This window comes from Ambystoma mexicanum, chromosome 9 (genome assembly GCF_040938575.1).
Source record: "Ambystoma mexicanum isolate Mex_15411 chromosome 9, UKY_AmexF1_1, whole genome shotgun sequence".
Lineage (NCBI taxonomy): Eukaryota > Metazoa > Chordata > Amphibia > Caudata > Ambystomatidae > Ambystoma > Ambystoma mexicanum.
Genome location: NC_090931.1, coordinates 1,512,017,602 through 1,512,036,561, shown reverse-complemented (window position 1 = coordinate 1,512,036,561; position 18,960 = coordinate 1,512,017,602). Strand labels below are relative to the sequence as shown.

At 45.7% G+C, this 18,960-nt stretch overlaps 1 protein-coding gene across 1 annotated transcript in view; it reads left to right on the top strand.

Annotated features, from left to right (window-relative positions):
- Positions 1-18,960, top strand: part of LOC138487549 (uncharacterized) — a 395,452-nt gene that overhangs the window by 328,626 nt on the left and 47,866 nt on the right. The window contains exon 16 of the mRNA XM_069614031.1: positions 3,953-4,057. Within this exon, the coding sequence (XP_069470132.1) occupies positions 3,953-4,057 (105 nt within the window). The remainder of the gene's footprint in view (positions 1-3,952; positions 4,058-18,960) is intronic.

Genomic DNA, 18,960 nt, shown 5'->3' with positions numbered 1-18,960 from the left:
GGGTACCACCAGCTAGAATTGCACCCCGAATCACGGGGCATCACAACATTTGCCACCCATGAAGGCATATTTCGGTATGGACGACCCAACTTTGGTATTTCATCAGCTGCTGAAATTTTCCAGGAGGCCATAAAACGTGATTAGGCCCATCAAGGGTGCGTTGAATTACAGTGATGATATACTTGTGTTTGGAACGTCACTGGAAGATCACAAGGCTGCCCTATTGGCTACCTGTACAGCGATGCAGAATGCCGGTCTAATGCTCAACATCGAGAAATGTCATTTCAGCAAGAAGAAACTGAAGTTTTCCGGCAACATTTTCTCTGCCAACGGCATGACACCTGACCCTGACAAAGTTAGTACAATCATCAACCTACGTGCACCATTGCAAGCAGCGGATGTCCGTTCATTCCTGGGCATGGCCGGGTACTGTGCATGCTATATCCCTCATTATGCGTCCATCATTGAGCCAATTCAGAGACCAGAGACTGCTGCAAAAGGAATCAGCATTACTCTGGTCCCCTGCCTGCCAGGAAGCATTTGAGTCGATCAAAAAAGCCCTAGCTGAGGAACGCCGCCTGGCCCTTCTTCGACCCCAACTGGCACATAGAGATCATAATGGATGCTAGCCCTGTGAGCCTCGGGGCCATTCTGGCGCAGACAAGCAGAGCCAACAAACATCCCAGACATACCCTCGCCTATGCAAGCAGAGCCCTGTTGGCCCCCGAATCTGCATACTCGAAGGCCGAGAAGGAAAGCCTGGCGGCTGTGTGGGCCTGTTAACACTTCCATAATTCCATCATTGGGAAGAGATTCATGATGATCACGGACCGATCACGGTCCACCAAGCAGTATTGGCTCTTTTTGGAAATCTGTGCACTAAAATGGCACCCAGGATAGAGAGATGGGGCATCCGACTAAAGGAATATGATTATGACATTATCCACAGGCCAGGGGGAGACCAAAATCTGGCTGTCTATCCCGCCATCCAGCAGGCATGCCGACCACTCAAGCAGGAGACACGGAATATATCAACGATGTGGCTGCAAATGCACTTCCCCCAGCACTGTCACTTGAGACAGTTGCGACTGCGTCTGCAGCCGACCCATCCATGGCGCTGGCGATCAGCTTAACAGGCAACAACAAGTGGAAGGATTACTGACGTTCTTTTATGAACCACCAAGGGGTGTGCAAAGAAGAACTAGAGAGGTTGGCAAGAATACACACTGAACTGGCAGTCAAAGACCACGTTATGTTATTGAGAGGGTGTCAGCTAATCATTCCTATGACACTCAAGAGTGGGGGTCATTAAAACAGCGCATGAAGGTCATCGGGGGGCCGCCAAAACAAAAAGACTGCTACGATACCATGTATGGTTCCCCTTCATAGACTCACTGGTCGACAGCTGGGTCATGAACTGCCTGGCATGCCAGTGTACAGCAAGAGCGGAAGCACCCATTCCATTGCAGCCGACACACATCCCGGACCAACACTGGGACAGAGCATCAGTTGATTTTTACAGGCCGATGGAGTCGGGAGAATATCTCCTACTGTTCATCGACGAATAGCCATGGTTTCCCATTGTCAAGAAGGTGACTACCACGGCGTACCTCCAAGTAGCAGCTACGTTCTACAAGTGCTCAGTGAGTGGGGCATCCCAATGGACCCCCATTCAACAGCCCCGAGTTTGCAACCTTCGCAAAACATATGGGGTTCACCCACCAGAAGATAACCCCTAGGTGGCCACAGGCAAATGGAATGGCCGAAAGCTTCATGGCGTCCCTCAAGAAAACAATCCAAAGAGCTTCCATACAAGGTACAAACCCACACCAAGCGCTATGCAGACTCCTGCGAGACTATCGCAACACACCACATGAAGCAACCAATAAGTCACTGGCGGAGTTAATGATAAGATACAAAGTACACTCCTGCATTGTGAGACATCCCAGTGCTCCTGAAGAAGGAGACGCAGAAGTCATAAGAAGAAACACAGAGAGGAAAGAACAAGACATGGTAGGCTCAGACATGAAATTAACAGCCCTGCCAAAAGACTTTCATGTGGGAGACGAAGTCCTCGTACAACAGGCCATGACAAGGAAGACTTGCGGTATGCACAGAAGCCTTTGAATGTAGTCGCTGCCAAAGGAACCATGGTGACCACCCAAAATGGTGATCGTGAAGTCACAAGGAACAGTTCACAGTTCAAACATCTCGTCAGGAGAGAGGATAGCGAACCACCCCCTATGGAGCCAGACATGGAGCCAAGGGAGCAGCAAGAAGACCTATGGGACCCTCCAGATGAGGCCTGCTATCAGGGGCCAGCGCCACCTGAAGCATCTTGCCCGGAAGGACTGAGCGAGAGAAATACACAAAGCCATAGCCTGATCAGGAGGGCCACTTGCCTGCTTGAAGAATGTTAAGGCCAGACATATGAACATTTGTCTGGGGGTGATGTTACGTGTCTGACCGTTTAAGGGAGACACAAGTTGTATGGGAGCAGGAAGCAGGTGGGGGGAAAGGGAGGAGTTAGGATGGGAAGTCCTCAGTCTTGTAAAAGTATTGAATAAAGAAAGACACGAGTTTGCATCCTCCGGTTGCCGTGTCCTTTGTTAATGTGTGCCCACTCCAGGCAACAGGGCCTCCAAGTACACCATAAATGTTCATGCTCCCCCGGCCCAACAGGATCACTGGTTCGCCTGGTCTGGGCTTCTTCCTCTACATGGAAGTGGAGTCTCCCTGTTCTTCTGCTTCCGCCTCAGCCTCGCTCTCCTTGACCTGCCGGGCGAGAGAGAGACACAGGGATGGAGAGATCCCTGGTCAAAATGAAAGACCTTTCTTAACCTATGGCTAAGCAAGCAAACTGCTTACAGAATGCCTAAGGAAAGCATTTGCTAAACCCTACCCAGACAAGCCCCGGGCACAAAATAAAGTAACTTAGATAATGCTTATATGCTGATTTAGAAATGTCAAGTAAATATTTTAAGCTGCTTATCAACTGCCTATTAGCAAGTGCTATGCAAGGAAGTAGTTAATAAGACTGTATGATTTTAGAATGTAATAAACATTTTGTAGCTGCTCAATAATACATGCTAATGAATAAACAGTCAGTGAACATTTTATAAGCACCTTACTCATACTACTTAAAGAACACATTAACTGCTTTCAGGAGTGAAATGCTTAAAACTGATTGGGAACTGTTATTTAAACATTTCACCTGCCTGAGGAGTTCTTGGTAAGAGGTAAGAAGTATTTCTCTTTTCTTGTTATCCAGGGGGTAGAGAGAGAGAGAGAGAGAGAGAGAGAGAGAGAGAGAGAGAGGACGAGGGCGAGGGAGAGAGAGATAAAGAGAGAGAGAGAGAGAGAGAGAGGGAGGGAGCGGGCGCAGAGACAGGGGGATAATTCCAAGTCCAGCGCATACATGGCATTTGAGAGAAGGTGTGAGAAGGACAGCTGTGCCCAGGATGAGATGGCCAATAGCCGGCCTGTAAAAGCGGCATTTAACTGATATCTGGCAATGAGATTACTCTCACTCTTTCTCAAGTGATTCCGGTGAAGCCACGGGGGCGAGGGGTGCTCTAGAAGCCAATTAACTCAGACTTTGGGGGAGCTCCAGTAGTGAGAGTCTTTGCGCATGCTCTAGAGAGTAGTGTCTCCTGGTCTTGTGATTAGTGTCTCTTGTTCCTGGTGATCAGTGTCTCCTGTTCTGTGCAGCCTCAGTACAGTCCTGGGATCCTCCCCATCACCCAGTTTCCCAGAACGCTCCTCTCTTCCTTAGTGGGTTTGCTCTGAATACTGCAAGAGGTCACTGCAGAATAACCCATTCACTGGAGAGGAGGCATCCCAGATCACTGGAGAGAAATCCATCCAAGATCACTGGAGAATAATCCATTCAGGATCTCTAGGGAGAAATCCACCCAGGATCTCTATAGAGAAATCTATCCCAGATCACTAGAGAGGAATCCACCCAACATCACTGGAGAGGAATCCACCCAAGATCACTGGAGAGGTAGCCATCCCAGATCACTGGAGAGCAATGGCTGGGCAAAAGCCAGATGAGGTGAGGTGCCTCCTGGGTTGTTCCTTGGGGACAGGAGTCATTGCTGTCAACTGGGCCCATGTCATTGGGCTCATCTTCAGCCAACCCTGGCATTTTAGGCAACAGTCTGTTGGATTCTGGGAGTTGTAGTTTCACGTGTCCTTTTAAACATAGACCTTTAAGTGTTAGAATTCCCAGCATGCAGTGTGCTATTTTCTAAACAAACAGGACTGACTAAGGAGGTCCCTTTAGAACATGAGGCCTTTTTACAAGTTTTCAGCGCTTATAATTGTATTTTTGGAAGAGAAATCTGAGTGCTTCTATTAGAAACACTGTGCATAGGTTATAAGGTTGGTGAGTGGAACAATGGCCTAACAGGGCACTTTATAATGGCAGTGAATAGTGAGCAGGAAATGATGGAGGTGGCAGACGAGGAAAATGAAAGTGGAAAACCTGGACAAGGGACATTATAGATTGCCAGTACACCATGTACAATATTTATACTTATTTAGATTTAGGTTGGAGATGTATTTTGTGGTTGTACTTTTTAATCCGTAGTGCAGCCCTTACGGCTTTATTTTGCAGAATTTGCAGTTTGCTGAGGTTCGTATTGGAAGTTCCTAACAGCAGTGAGTTGCAATAGTCTGTTGGGGAGAAGCTGGACCCCCACCAGGGCTGTGGGGGGCCAGCAGCCATACCCTCACCAGCTATGGGAGACCCCAACACCTCCCATATGGCCCACAGAAATGCAACAGAGACCCCAGCAGGCAGCCACATGTTCCAAACTGCGTTTATTTCTGGGCAGCAAAAAAAGAAAAAAACACGCAGAGCATCGTGCACATCGAGAGTTCAGGCGCCGTCTCCCCCGGGGCTGGCTTGCAAGCCAGCTTTGTAATCACACTGCAGGCTGACCTCACAGAATTGGATCAGCTCCCAGAAACCTATCTCCTCCTGCTATTGGCTGCTAAGTGATAGGTTACCTATGTAGCCCTTATAGAGAGCCTGACAATTGGATGTTAGCCTTTTGCGTCAGTGGGTTGGTTTAGCTGTGCCAGCCCCCCATTACCTATTACCTAATTCTAACTTGTTGCATTATGACTTTGTTCCCATAACTTTTTAGCTGAAGCAAGCAGTTCGCACCTGAGCTCTGAGCGCTGATTGGCTGGGCTGAGCATTCTTGTTACAGTTATGTTTCAAATGTTGTGCGAGTCTTTGCGAAAATGTCTTTCTTTCCCAGAAAGAAAAGAAAAAAACACACTGGGTTGCCGTGGTTTATTCGCATTTGTGGAGAATTAAAAATGTTTGTCTGCAGAAAGCAATCTTATCTTGAATGTGCGACCTTGGCTGCTCGTGGGTTTTGCGAGGAGCATTGCTGAAGGCTTCTGCAGCCAGTGTTCAGTGAGAGAAATGAACTTGGCTGTAATTTTCCTGAAACATGGCTTTACACTGTGCAATTAGACCATGTTAATTCATATAGGCATTTGCAAGCCTTTAAACAGGGATTTTTGTGTTTGTAGATTCTGATATTGCAGCATTTATTCTAATGTAGCATGGAAGTTGCACTGTTGGTGAAGTGGGTGTGTTTCAGCATATTTGTCACCCATGGGTGCGCTGGGGCCTGGTTCAAATGATAAGTGCGCTCCTTGTTCTTCCTGCTGTTCTTCTGTATATGCGCCTGGGGTGAGTGGGCATGGGTTTGATCTCGATTTTCCCTCTTCAGTCCCCCCTCTGGTCGACTTTGTCGACCACACCACCAAGCAACATTCACCTCCTTCCGGTCTGCATATCTTTGTCAATCCCTTGAAGTGTCCATAATTTTTTGCATTGTTGTTGATGAACAGTACATATAGGAGTGTTCTCCTTCTGTGTTCCACCACACTCACTTCCCTTCGTACTTCCTCTGATCACAGGGAGTGGCACCTTTATTACTGCTGGAACCATGTTGCACACCGCTATCTTCTCCCTTAGTCCGGCTCTTCCTTTCACCATGTCTCTTATTTGCATTCTGATGTCTTCTTCTGTTGTTCTCTTACATCTTGCAATGTATCTCTATCTTGCACAATGATGCTGTGCTCGGTACTAGACCTTCCGTTATCACCTTCAATCAACCAGGCAGTCATGATGTCATCCATTACCATGCAAGCACTAGCTAGTTCTTTGCTTTCTCTTTTGAGATGCATTTTTTGCTGATCATTCTTTAGTATGCTGGTACTTCACCCAATCATTCTTCTGTCTCGCTCGAGAAGTAATTCTCCCCTCTTTTTACTCCTCTGTCTGTTTCTCTTCTTCCGTTGTTTTCCATCTTGGTGAATGTGTCACTCTTCACATCTTCCTTGGTCATCACCAACAAGGGGATGCTGATGCGCACCAATGAACACTCTCCTCCCCAATTCAGTGGTAGTTTCTCTTGATCTTTAGATGCATGTGCTCAATAGTAGTCCATAAGCAGTGATGTTCCTGCTCTCATCTCGCAACTTTTCTCAACCTTCTTGCATCCAGAATGATTGCCCACTTCTTGTCACTGTTGTGCTGGTAACATAACGCTGGTACCTTAACAGTATACGTCCTTCTTCATTCTCCACCCAAGTGACCATCTTCGCTCTTTTGTCTCACTCCGTTAGGCACTTATCATATTTTTCTCTCTTTTATTTTATTTTTTCTTCTCTCTTTTTGTTTTTCTTTCTTCTTTTATTATTTATTTATTTATTCTTTTGTTTTTTTTTTCTCTTGCAGCTTGCTCACTTGTGCATTTGCATGTTGTTTCTTCTCTCTCTGGTAACTTTCCACATACAGTTGTTCTCCAATTAGCTGCTTTATGTAATCATGTTCCACAGGGGATTCCCCCCCTTTTTCTTTTTTAAATGTATTTTTTTTTTTTATAATCAATCTCAATGTTGCTGTCTTCCCTTGCAATCTTCTTCGCACCTTGGGATACATGGGCGTCGTGCTCTGCTGTAGTAATTTCTGTTGTAATCAATTCTCTTCCGGCATATGTTAAAGAACAGTCAGGACAGCTCTCTCCAGTGGTGTCCCTACCAATTTTGTACATGTGTGCATGTTGTTGGTCACTTCTGCTATGTGTGTTATGTGTATGTTTTACTCCCTTTGTGTCTGCCCTTAACTCCCCTTACTTTAGCAGCAGCTTTTCCTCACCCACTGACGCCGTAACTCTTCCTGCTTAGGTTAGGGAATGTTAGCAGGGGATACAGCGGTAATGCTCACTATTACATATAATTTTCAAATTACCACCCCCATCATTTCGTTCATCATTAATAGTCCCATCGTGAAGGTAAAAGTCCTTATTTGCTTGCCCATAACCACTTACGCTGCTGGGTCCTTGCAGCTGATGAGATGATAAAGTTGCCCGCCTGAAAATCGCAAGAAAGGCGTTAATACGTTAGCACTTGTTAGTAACCTCAAGCTCCGCGAACTAAACAATCACTAGGGGCAAAAATCAAACCTCCCCCTGGACATTTCGTGTTTTCAAAATTTCTCAATATGGGTAGGGAAAATCTTGGGCTGTTTATTCAATGGAAGCAAGGAAATATACTTCAGGGAAACATGCTCTAAGGGGTCTGAGGTTCCTGATAGGGTGGGCAATTGAGTGGGGAATGCTTCACGATCCTTTAATTAGTAGTCCTCAGTGTTACTAATGGAAGATAGCATTAAGGAAATTTCCTACACATTTCTAACAGCATACATACGCAACAACCTGCATGTGCGGGGAAAAGAGAAGGAACAAAACAGTGTTACAGCTGTAGGTGCACAAAATGTAATATGAAACTCAATTAAACTTTGGACATGCGTCTGTCAGTCCCTATTCTAGTTGCTAGTGTGCGTTGGACCATAGGATGGCCATGTTTCCCTAACTCGGGAGTGTTCGTGCTATTTTGCAGTTCATGAAAATCTGTTGCGTTGGCCCTGTTGATCGTTGCTCCCTCGTTGCCGGGGTGGCCACCGCTTTGTAGGGCTTGACTCCTCACACATCTAACAAAGTCTGTCAGGAGGGGAAAATGTCCCACTGTAGTCCGTAGCCATTGGGTGTTAGTTGTCCGTTGTCTTCAGGCCTGCCCTGGGTCCTTTATGTCTGGCGAGAAATGAAATGGAAGCGCTTGAGACCTGATAATTTACATATTCTTCAATTTCTTGACCTAACCTCTCTGCACTACTCTCACACTATTCAGTGTCCTAGTGGGAGGAGCCAATGGTACACCTATGCACCATCCTGTCACCACCTGGTGGCGTTCAATGACGGTCTGACCGTAACTTGTTGCGCTATTCGAAATGTACCCAGAAAATGGGTAGGCACTTAATTTATGTGAAGATACTCATTACACACTTGGATCATATATACGCAATTTAGGTGCTAGTGTACAAATGGGCCTTTGGATCTTTATATTTACTGTGCTTTTGTTGTAAGCTATTTATAGTGCGTGCCTTTGTCCCGTGGGGCATCAGGCACTGACAAGCTAAATAGGGAAACATCAGGGTGGTAAATTTGTCATATAGGGTGGCTGTGTTTCTAAATTAAGTGGACCATGTTACTTAGTTAAGATAATCGCAGGGTTTTTAAATCTTTTTTTCTATGGCTCCTCTCTCAACTTCTCAGGGCGTGTCTCACAGTGAACTGCAAGCACTTTCAGCTGGTGCTAATGAAATTCACTACCAATTATTCGCTACCTGTCCCTCCCCCCTCTTTGTATTTTATTTATTTATTTATTTACTTCCTCTTTTCTTTCAAACCCAACCGTCACAATTTACTCCCATTCTCTCTATCCCACCCCATGTCCACTTTTTAAACCCTACCTACTCTGTTAATTACTCATTTAGTCTAGTATTTTATTACTCCACTACTGTAATTACTGTTACATTTAAACAATATATTTATCCCCCCATTATCTGCTCTCAAATTTTAATACAACCATCATTCTCCAGTTCGTGCAGCAATGACCTCTTTCCCTATGTGTGTTGGCTAATGCATTTGTGCCAGTGCTGTTTTCAAAAGCGCTAGTGGCATTACCACTTGCACTGTTATTTTGTCGCCAAATTAATTCTGTTGGGAACATGGATCATCCACCCTTTACCCCTATTTCTCTCCTCCCGTGGTGAACCGTCAATGAAATGTAGGCCTCCCCCCTCAAGTGCACCTTCTTCCACCTTGTGTGTCTCATTTAATTGTTCTGTGTTATTCGTGTATTCATGAGCCCAGTCTCCTCACTGAAAGATGTGTGCTCAAAATGTAGCTAAATGTACTCTCTTGTGATGCGCTATCATTATGCACCCCCCTCTGTACCGTGCACCCCCATTATGCTTAAACAATCTTCCTTACTTTCAACATGTGTATGCTTGGTGTTTAACAAGTTATGGATTTCTCTGTTAATAAGGTGGTCATATCCACATCGCTCATGATGTCACAAATGTCTCTTCCCTAATGCATGGCCTGGTCGCCCCACTGTCACCCAGAAAAGAAAATGTTTTTATACCTATCACCACCCCTATGCAATTGTCCTCTGCATTATTGAGTGTGCGTGAGTGTGTGTGTCGGCGTGCGTCTCGCCCGCTCTCTCGGGGAGGTGGAGCATGAGTGTGTGTGGCAGAGTGAGTCAAATCAAGTTTGTCTTGGGCTGTCCTATTAAGGATATAATGTCAATCTATGTCCTTTGAAAGGTTTGTTCCCTATCAGGAAGACCCCTCCCAGTCATGTAACCTGTACCATTGCTATTGTGTCAGTGTTCTGTATGGGTGCTGGCTGCTGTGCAGTGCCCCAGTGTTGTGATTCTTGTCAGTCCTGGGGTAGTGGTGCTGTCATTTGTTGTGTCTGTACATGTAGTGGTGACAGTGCCTGCGTTGGTGCTTGTGGTGTCTGCTGAAATGATCCCGTCCTGCCCCATGTATCCTCCCCACATGGGCGGTGCATATTGTGGTGGTTGTTGACACTGCTATTGTGATTCTTGTGCGTGTGTGTTGAGGCTGTTTTTAACAGCCCCTCCCATTGCATACTTTAATAATTTATTTTGTGCCTACTTGTCCTCATCTGCCTTTCTCTGCCCCTGCCATTTTATTTATTTATTAACCGTCTTCTCTTGCCACAATCTACAATGCACACAGTCAATGTCTAGCGCGTTATCCTTCCTTCCTCCCTTCCATAACCCCATGCATGCTGCACCACCCCTTACTGATCCTCTAACATGTTTGGCTGTGCTGTCTCGTTCAGTCCTTCTCTCCTCCTCCAATCCCTTTCTTCCCTTTCCAGTTCCCCCTCTCTGTTGCTATTGTTACTCCTTGCACCTCCCCCGTTATCCTCCCTTTAAATCTAATTCCTCTGTACCTGTGCCTTCAAATCTGCTTCCATGCACTGCAGCCCTCCCTTGCTCACTCCTGTGCTGCTAGTGGGTTGTTCTGCACCTTCCTGTTTGTTCGCTTTAGTGTATTGTGATTGTGTGTGTGTGTGTGTGTGTGTGGTGTTTAAATGTCCTTCTGCTGTTTTCAGTTCTCTCATGCAATGCATTCCTTGCTTACCATCTGTGTCATCAAATATTACACTCACGGAGGTTCAGAAGGGTGAGTCCCCTCTTCCCTCTGCTCGTGCTGGTTCAGCATCAGCTGACCTCTCGCATCTTCCCTTTCCTTCATGCACACAGTTCAACTGTAGCCATGTGCTTTTAAAGCTATTCCCGTGTAAGTGCTGTGTATGTGTGTCCTTAGCGATTGCTGCACGCTTCTGGAGAAGCCGCCTATGAGCAGCCATGGTCTTTTTTAATTTACCTTCAGTACTTTTGAATCTTTGCACACTATGGGCCTCATTAGGACCCAGGCGGTAAGGGGTTTACGGCGGCGTAAACAGCGCCGACCCTTACCGCCTGATTCCGAGGTCCCTTAGCGCCATGGAGGTATGAACACCTGCTTTTAGCAGGTGTTAAAATCCATGGCGCTAAGGGACCTTGTTGATAATTACACCACCGTAATTTACGGTGGCGTAATTAACGCCTTCCCCACTCCCATTATGCCCTATGGGGCAAAAATGGGAATGGGGAAGGGTAAATGAGGATTGGGGATTTACTGCCCCACTCACCTCGGAATGGGGCGGTAAGTCCGCCAACCACCATGGCGTAAACATAGTTTACGCCATGGTGGTAAAGGTACGACCCAGGCGGTAACTTACCGCCTGGGTTGTAATGAGGCCCTATGTTTTACTGACTTATTTCGGCATGGAAGCTGTGTGCTACACAACAGGTGAAGGGGAGTAATTTCTGTATTGTGTGATACATTTTACCTCTATTCAATTTGAAAATTTCGATAGTCCGCTGTTCAGGGAGCAAAAGTTAGAAGATAATTGAACATTTTTCAACTTCTGTGAGCCTTCTTGGCTCCGCAACTTAGCCAGTGCACTCCACGTGCAGCCCATCTTCACCAAACCATTGCCTTCTCCGGCACCCCCCCACAATCTTGCACATGTGTCTTCCACACACCTCCTCTGGGTCACCTATTCTCCAAATCCAAAACCACACCACTATCTCCTCACCATCAAAACTCTGTGTCCTATGCATCAATCTGAAGGTGACGTCACCAAACTAAAAACCCAGTGCAAATGAACAGACAAATGTGCATACACAGAACAATAACCCATTTCTCCCAACCCCACAAAAATCCCAAAATAAAACCCCACAGCTGTCTTCCTGTCTCAACTGGAACAAGGTAAACCACAATAAAAACTCTTATAATTGGACTGCACACGCTGCGTCGCCTCACGTGTGATACGCTCCTCACCAGGGGACCTTAACCAGCCAACTATCTTCCGCACTCGGGAACAATCTAGCTACCTCCTGCAGGGAAACATCATCCACTCACTGAACTAAAACGCTCAATTAGCAGGGAACCTCATCTACTCATTGATCTACAACGTCAATTCATAGGAAATCCACACCCCTGTACATGAAATCGCCATCCGGACCAACCAGCGCGGCACTCCTTTCTATATGTGGGGAGTCACTACCCCACCCAATATCCTCATAAACACAAGAAGGTACCACTGCCACCGCCCCAGTCCCAACTACAATTCACGTGCCGATCACCACCAATTCGCTGAATTTTGCGACAATGTACAATCTCCCACCACCCAATTTACAGTGCCTCCCCCCAGTTTCTACCCAAACAAAAGAACTTAAAATATCTGCAACATACTGATCAACAATACATCATGATACTTGAAACATTTGCCACAATCACACCCTCCCCTCAAAGCCCATGTTGCTGGTTAACTTACATTTCCTATGCTGCACTGGCACTTGCTTTGCTGCTGGACACCCCCTCAAGGCGCTTCACCGGACCCCTTCTCCTGCAGGGCTCTCACCTGCCCTCAAGCAGGGTATTTCCAAGCGGCCCCCGATGCCTTTAGCCGGTTACGCGTTTTCCGGTGGTCTTCAGGTGCAGGCGAGGGTCCCACAGCTTCCTTGAGTCGGCGGCAGGGACTGCAGTTCAACGCAGGGCTTGCGCAGGCAGTGCTCATTCACCCATGTTACAATGAGCAATGAGCCTAACAGAGGGCACCAACTTGTTGGGGAGAAGCTGGACCCCCACCAGGGCTGTGGGGGGCCAGCAGCCATACCCTCACCAGCTATGGGAGACCCCAACACCTCCCATATGGCCCACAGAAATGCAACAGAGACCCCAGCAGGCAGCCACATGTTCCAAACTGCGTTTATTTCTGGGCAGCAAAAAAAGAAAAAAACACGCAGAGCATCGTGCACATCGAGAGTTCAGGCGCCGTCTCCCCCGGGGCTGGCTTGCAAGCCAGCTTTGAAATCACACTGCAGGCTGACCTCACAGAATTGGATCAGCTCCCAGAAACCTATCTCCTCCTGCTATTGGCTGCTAAGTGATAGGTTACCTATGTAGCCCTTATAGAGAGCCTGACAATTGGATGTTAGCTTTTTGCGTCAGTGGGTTGGTTTAGCTGTGCCAGCCCCCCATTACCTAATTCTAACTTGTTGCATTATGACTTTGTTCCCATAACTTTTTAGCTGAAGCAAGCAGTTCACACCTGAGCTCTGAGCGCTGATTGGCTGGGCTGAGCCATTCTTGTTACAATTATGTTTCAAATGTTGTGCGAGTCTTTGCGAAAATGTCTTTCTTTCCCAGAAAGAAAAGAAAAAAACACACTGGGTTGCCGTGGTTTATTCGCATTTGTGGAGAATTAAAAATGTTTGTCTGCAGAAAGCAATCTTATCTTGAATGTGCGACCTTGGCTGCTCGTGGGTTTTGCGAGGAGCATTGCTGAAGGCTTCTGCAGCCAGTGTTCAGTGAGAGAAATGAACTTGGCTGTAATTTTCCTGAAACATGGCTTTACACTGTGCAATTAGACCATGTTAATTCATATAGGCATTTGCAAGCCTTTAAACAGGGATTTTTGTGTTTGTAGATTCAGATATTGCAGCATTGATTCTAATGTAGCCTGGAAGTTGCACTGTTGGTGAAGTGGGTGTGTTTCAGCATATTTGTCACCCATGGGTGCGCTGGGGCCTGGTTCAAATGATAAGTGCGCTCCTTGTTCTTCCTGCTGTTCTTCTGTATATGCACCTGGGGTGAGGGGGCATGGGTTTGATCTCGATTTTCCCTCTTCAAGTCCAACTTGGATAATATCAATGCTCTGGCCAGAGTGAGGCAGTTTTTCAGTGACAGAAATTGTCGACTTAGAGCGATCAGTTTGGAGATGTAAGCCGTAGATGAGGATAGTGTGCTAATGTGTTTGGTCATAGTGAGGTTGGCGTCTTAAGTATAAACATAGGGCCTCATTACGACCCTGGCGGAAATCGCGGTGCAAAATGCACCATGGAGCACGGCGGAAAGCTGCCGATAGCGCTATGGGGGTTGGCGGATTTTCCGCCCCATTCCGACCTTGGCGGGGCGGTAAATCCCCATCCCCCATTTTACCCTTCCCCATTCCCATTTTTGCCCCATAGGGTATAATGGGAGTGGGGAAGGCGTTAATTACGCCACCGTAAAATACGGTGGCGTAATTAACAACAAGGTCCCGTAGCGCCATGGATTTCTCCGCCCGGAAAAACCAGGCGGAAAACGCTCCATGGCGCTACGGGAACTCGTAGTAGGGCGGACGGGTCCGCCGCGAATAACGCTGGCGTAAACCCACTCCGCCAGGGTCGTAATGAGGCCCATAGTGTTTTAACTTGCTTGAGAACAGGAATTGGTGTGCCGTCAATGTTGATAGATGTGTAGTCTGATTGCAGGGCTGCTATTTTAATAGATGATCCCACGATGAGAACCTCTGTCTTCTCATCATTAAGACAGAGGCTGTTCAACGACATCCAATTCTGGATAATGGAGTAAATTATGTTGATGTTGATAGTGTCTTGTTCGTAGTTCCCTGTGATAGGTATAAGGATTTGGGTGTTATCTGCAAAGTTAGTGTAGATGACACCCATATTGTATAGAGCAGAGAAGAGGAGTTTAGTGTATGCATTGTAGAGGGTGGGGGAGAGGCATGATCCCTGGGGTACTCCTACAGGTACTGGTGTAGGATCTGCCGCTTCTTTCCCTATAGCCACTCTGGATGTTCGATCAGCAAGAAAGGATTTCACCCACATGGTGGCGTCCGTGGAGAAATTGAAATCATTGGCTAGTGAGGTGTACAGTCTGTCGTGATCCACAAGGTCAAATGCTGCGGATATGTCCAACAGCAGTAGTACGCAGAGTTTCCCAGAATCTCTTAAATTGTCCATGTAGATTTTAAGATCCAAGAGAGCCGTTTCTGTGCTGTGGTTGGGTCTGAAACCGGATTTTCTGGTACCTAAGAGCTGGTTCTGTTCAAGATGTGCTTGAATTTGTGTATATGCTATTTATGTCTATTTTGAGTAGGAAAGGGACTGTTGTTATTGGCCTATAATTAGTGGGCACTGTGGGGTCCAAAGTATCTTTTTATAGAAGTGGGGGGACCCAAGCTTCTTTGATGTTTGCTGGTACTGTGTTTGTGTTGAAAGAGGAGTTAACAAAGTTGGTGATGGTAGGGGTGAGGGTGGAGACGCATGCTTTCACTAATTTCCCTTGCAGTTGGACGCTTTTAGTTTGGAGATGGTATTGAGGACAAGTTCTTGGGTGACTGGTGTGAAGTGGAATGGGGATTTCAAGGTTCCAGTGGAGGAGGGGTTAGTGATGGAAGCGTTTTTATCAGCTAGTAGTAGTTTTTTTTGTGGAGATTTTGTTCTGAAGCAAAGCAATTTTGGTGGAGAGTACATCCTGGATGGTGGTGCACCTTTCTTTATTGGAATTGGTATGGGGTCGTGATTGGGATAGGTTCTCTAGCTCTCTGAGAATAGAGAATAATTCTTTGGAGTCAGATGATGCGTTGCTGATGCGTATGTTGTATGCATTAGCCTTATGGGAGATGATGGCTGATTTATAGGTTTTGTTAGCGTCTTTGTAGGCTTTGGCAGAGTCAGAGGAGGGGTGTTTCAGATGGGCATGTTCAAGGGAATGTTTAATTCTTCTTAGTGTCACTAGTTCTTCATTGAACCAAAAGTGGGTTTTTTTGTCGGTTCAGCACGTTTTAGTTGACTGGGGCGCTACTTCTTCAATCGTAAGGGAGAGGCAGTTATGGTAATAGTTGGCAAAGATGTTGGGGTAGTTACTGGTGACTAGATTGGTTTCAAGAGTTTTATTGAGGGTGGGGGTTAAGTTCTCTACTGTAAGTTTGCGAGTATTTCTGGCTTCGTAGGTGTCCATTGTTTTGGTTTTAGGTGGACAGGGTTCATCACTCGTAAGTGTGAATTCTATGCAAAAGTTGTCAGTCCAGTCGGTGGGTGTGATTGAATCTATGGTTAGGCTGGTGTTGAGTGATAGTATCCAGTCCAGGATTCTACCCTTGACATGTGTGGGGGCATTAACCATCTGAGTGAAGTTCATATATTTAAGTGCTGCATATAGGAGGGTTATCGGTCTCGACTGGCATGTCCCCTTATTTAACCTTTTCCCCATACTTAAATCAATGTTAAATCAATGTTTTTTAATAAGCAGAGCACTTTTTATTCCCCTTAATTTGAATATGACTTATGGAGTCCGACAAAAGTAATATCGAGGAGAGACGTTGCCCTTTTGCCTTATTTCCCTGGAGACTCGATGTCATTTTCTGTTATGTCCTGTTTATATAACATCTAGGAAACATTATATAGTCCCAATTCTAAAGTCTTTAGGGTGTTGCCAATGTTGCCTGGGCCTCATCTTCCTTTTCAGGGCCAACCCTGAGGTTAACAGCAGGACCCTCACAACATGCTTGCAATGTACATCTAACCTCAGGAATAAAATGCTGAACTGCCTATTTTAAAGTTTATTTTCTGACTTTTTTACTTAAATTGTGAAAATCTATTTATGTAGTTTATTTAATGAGGCTTAAAGTCACATCAAATGGTGACTAATGTTTTAATGTAGTGTCTGAAATGTTATAACAATGACTGTTTAAGATGTTAATTGACAGTCATGTTGTATGCACTTTTAAGGGACATACTCCCAAAATAGTTTGTTATTGTTAAACAAAGACAACACTGTACAATCAGTGGCCCTTAAACGCAGGCAATTGCCATTCCCTATCACGGACAAAGTGGAGAGAAAATTAAAGAAACTGCTTGAGGCAGACATCATTGAGAAGGTGACTGGCCCAGCTCCTCAGGTGTCCTCAATTGTAAATGCGGCCAAGCCAAGCATGTTGGACCATTGAGGATATGTGTGAACATGCATTTGCCTAATAAGGTGATCAAACACGAGAGACATTGCTACATTTCTACCATTCCTATCCTCCCTTATTTCACTGTAACCATGGCTCGGGTTGTTAGCTACTGTCTGAGCTCTGCAAGGATCTGTATTTCTGTGAATTTAGCATTTTGAATTCTCTAGTAGTGTTGGGGCCTTCGTTAATTTAAAAGCTTGCTGCCGTTTCCATTTAGGAGAAGCTGGCATCAAACACAAATAAGTACGTTTTCTGCAACAGTGCCACGATGCCTAAGGGCCGATGCGCGCTTTACAAATGGAAATAAATAAATAAATAAATAAATAAAGACCTGAACCCAACAATTGATGGTGATGTTGCAGACCTCCAAGAGGCCTCAATTATTTCTTAATAAGACCTCAATGCTGGATATTATCAACTGGTTTTGTACTCGTTGTCTTAATACTTAACCACATTCAGTACCCATGACGGGCTTTACAGATTTAAAAGACTTGGTTCAGGGATATCATCCACTGCAGAGGTTTTCCAGTACATGATTTGAACTGTGTTGGCTGGTCTCCCAGGCATTCTGAATATCACTGGTGATGTTTTGCTTTATGCGTCCACAGAAGCCGAGCACCTAGATTGTCTGGAGAAGGTGCTGACAATGCTACAGGAACAGGGGTTGACTCTAATTAGGGAGAAATGTGAGCTCCTAAAAGTCTAATTGAATTATTTTGGACACATATTCTGAGTTGAAGACCTGTGTACAGACCCACTAAGTAGAAGACATGCAGGCGATCCAGCCTCGCAAAATCCATCTGAGGTGAGGAGCTTCCTTGGGATGATTGCATATTGCAGGAGGATTACCAAAAATTTAGCGACTCCGTCTGAGTTTTTACGTAAACATATGAAAAAGGGCTCAGCTTGGAAATGGACTACTTTAGAAGAAAATGTTTTTTCTCCAAATCAAAAAATGCACTTTTCTCCACAGCCACTATGGAATTTCTTGACCCAGAATTCACCAGGGGCTATTGTGCCCATTGCATATGCGAGCACGGCCTTGTGGGAAACGGAACATAGATACTTCCAGATAGACCGACATATCAGGGCTGGTGCTACATCCTCCCGCTGCAATAGAAAGATGCTCAGGCAAATGCAAGAGTATGGAAGCCTGGGTCTGATAACCCATCAATGTATTTATATTGTCATGCAAACAAGAATGGTGGTATGTTTAGCACAGAGAAGGCTGATGCGGAAGAACAGGTGTGTCTAATGACCAATGCCGCTTTACCCACATCCATGACACTGCAAGTACTGAGAGAAGCATCAGCCGTTGAATAATGTTTCCAGCTGCTCTTTGAAGCCACACAAATGGTAAAGTTGAAGGAGATAATAGAATGCCTCGACAGGCACACGTCCTCAGTGAAGGGAGTTCTACAAGGACTGTGGAGGATCTGACATGAATTATCAGTAACCCAAGAAGTGCTGCTGCATCAGGATGTAAGAATCATTGTTTCGACTGTGCTGGCGCCCAGGATATTAGTATTAGCCCATTGTGGCCATCAAGGGTCAGCCATAAGCAATGATCAAGCAAAAGGTGTTGTTTCTGAAGCTCGAGGATCAAGTCAATTAGCTCTTACATAAATGCATGTGATGCCAAGGTATGCACCTATGGTCAGGCCACCACCATGATCCCACCTGAGCGCAGACTTTGGTACCACACATTGAGCCCAATGTTTTGTCATAGTAATTGATGAGTGGTCCAGATATACTAAGGTCAAGTTCACTGCATATACCACATCCCCAAATCTGATTCCAAGCATAGAGAACATGTCCGTCACACGTGGCCTACTTAAAATGACAAAAGACCTCAATTTCAGGGGAGAGAGTTTAAAGATAAATGATGGAGTTGGGAATTCAAAACTATTGCATCATGCTTAATGTGCTCATTAAAACAAAGTATTTACAATAGCAGAGGCTCAAGGTGAAGTCCTCCAGATGGAATGGTACCCTTTCGTGAAGCCATACAGGGCCACTACACATGACGCCACTGGAGCTGCTCCCGCTGAGGCTCTCATGGGATGGTGTAAAAAGAGTGTCATTCCTACTCATACTGCATGATCATGTCCTTCCACTGACAACAAGCAAGTGGCTGACGGCAAATACTAAGGGAAATCTTACTCAAGAAGGCGAGGGACGTGCCACTAGC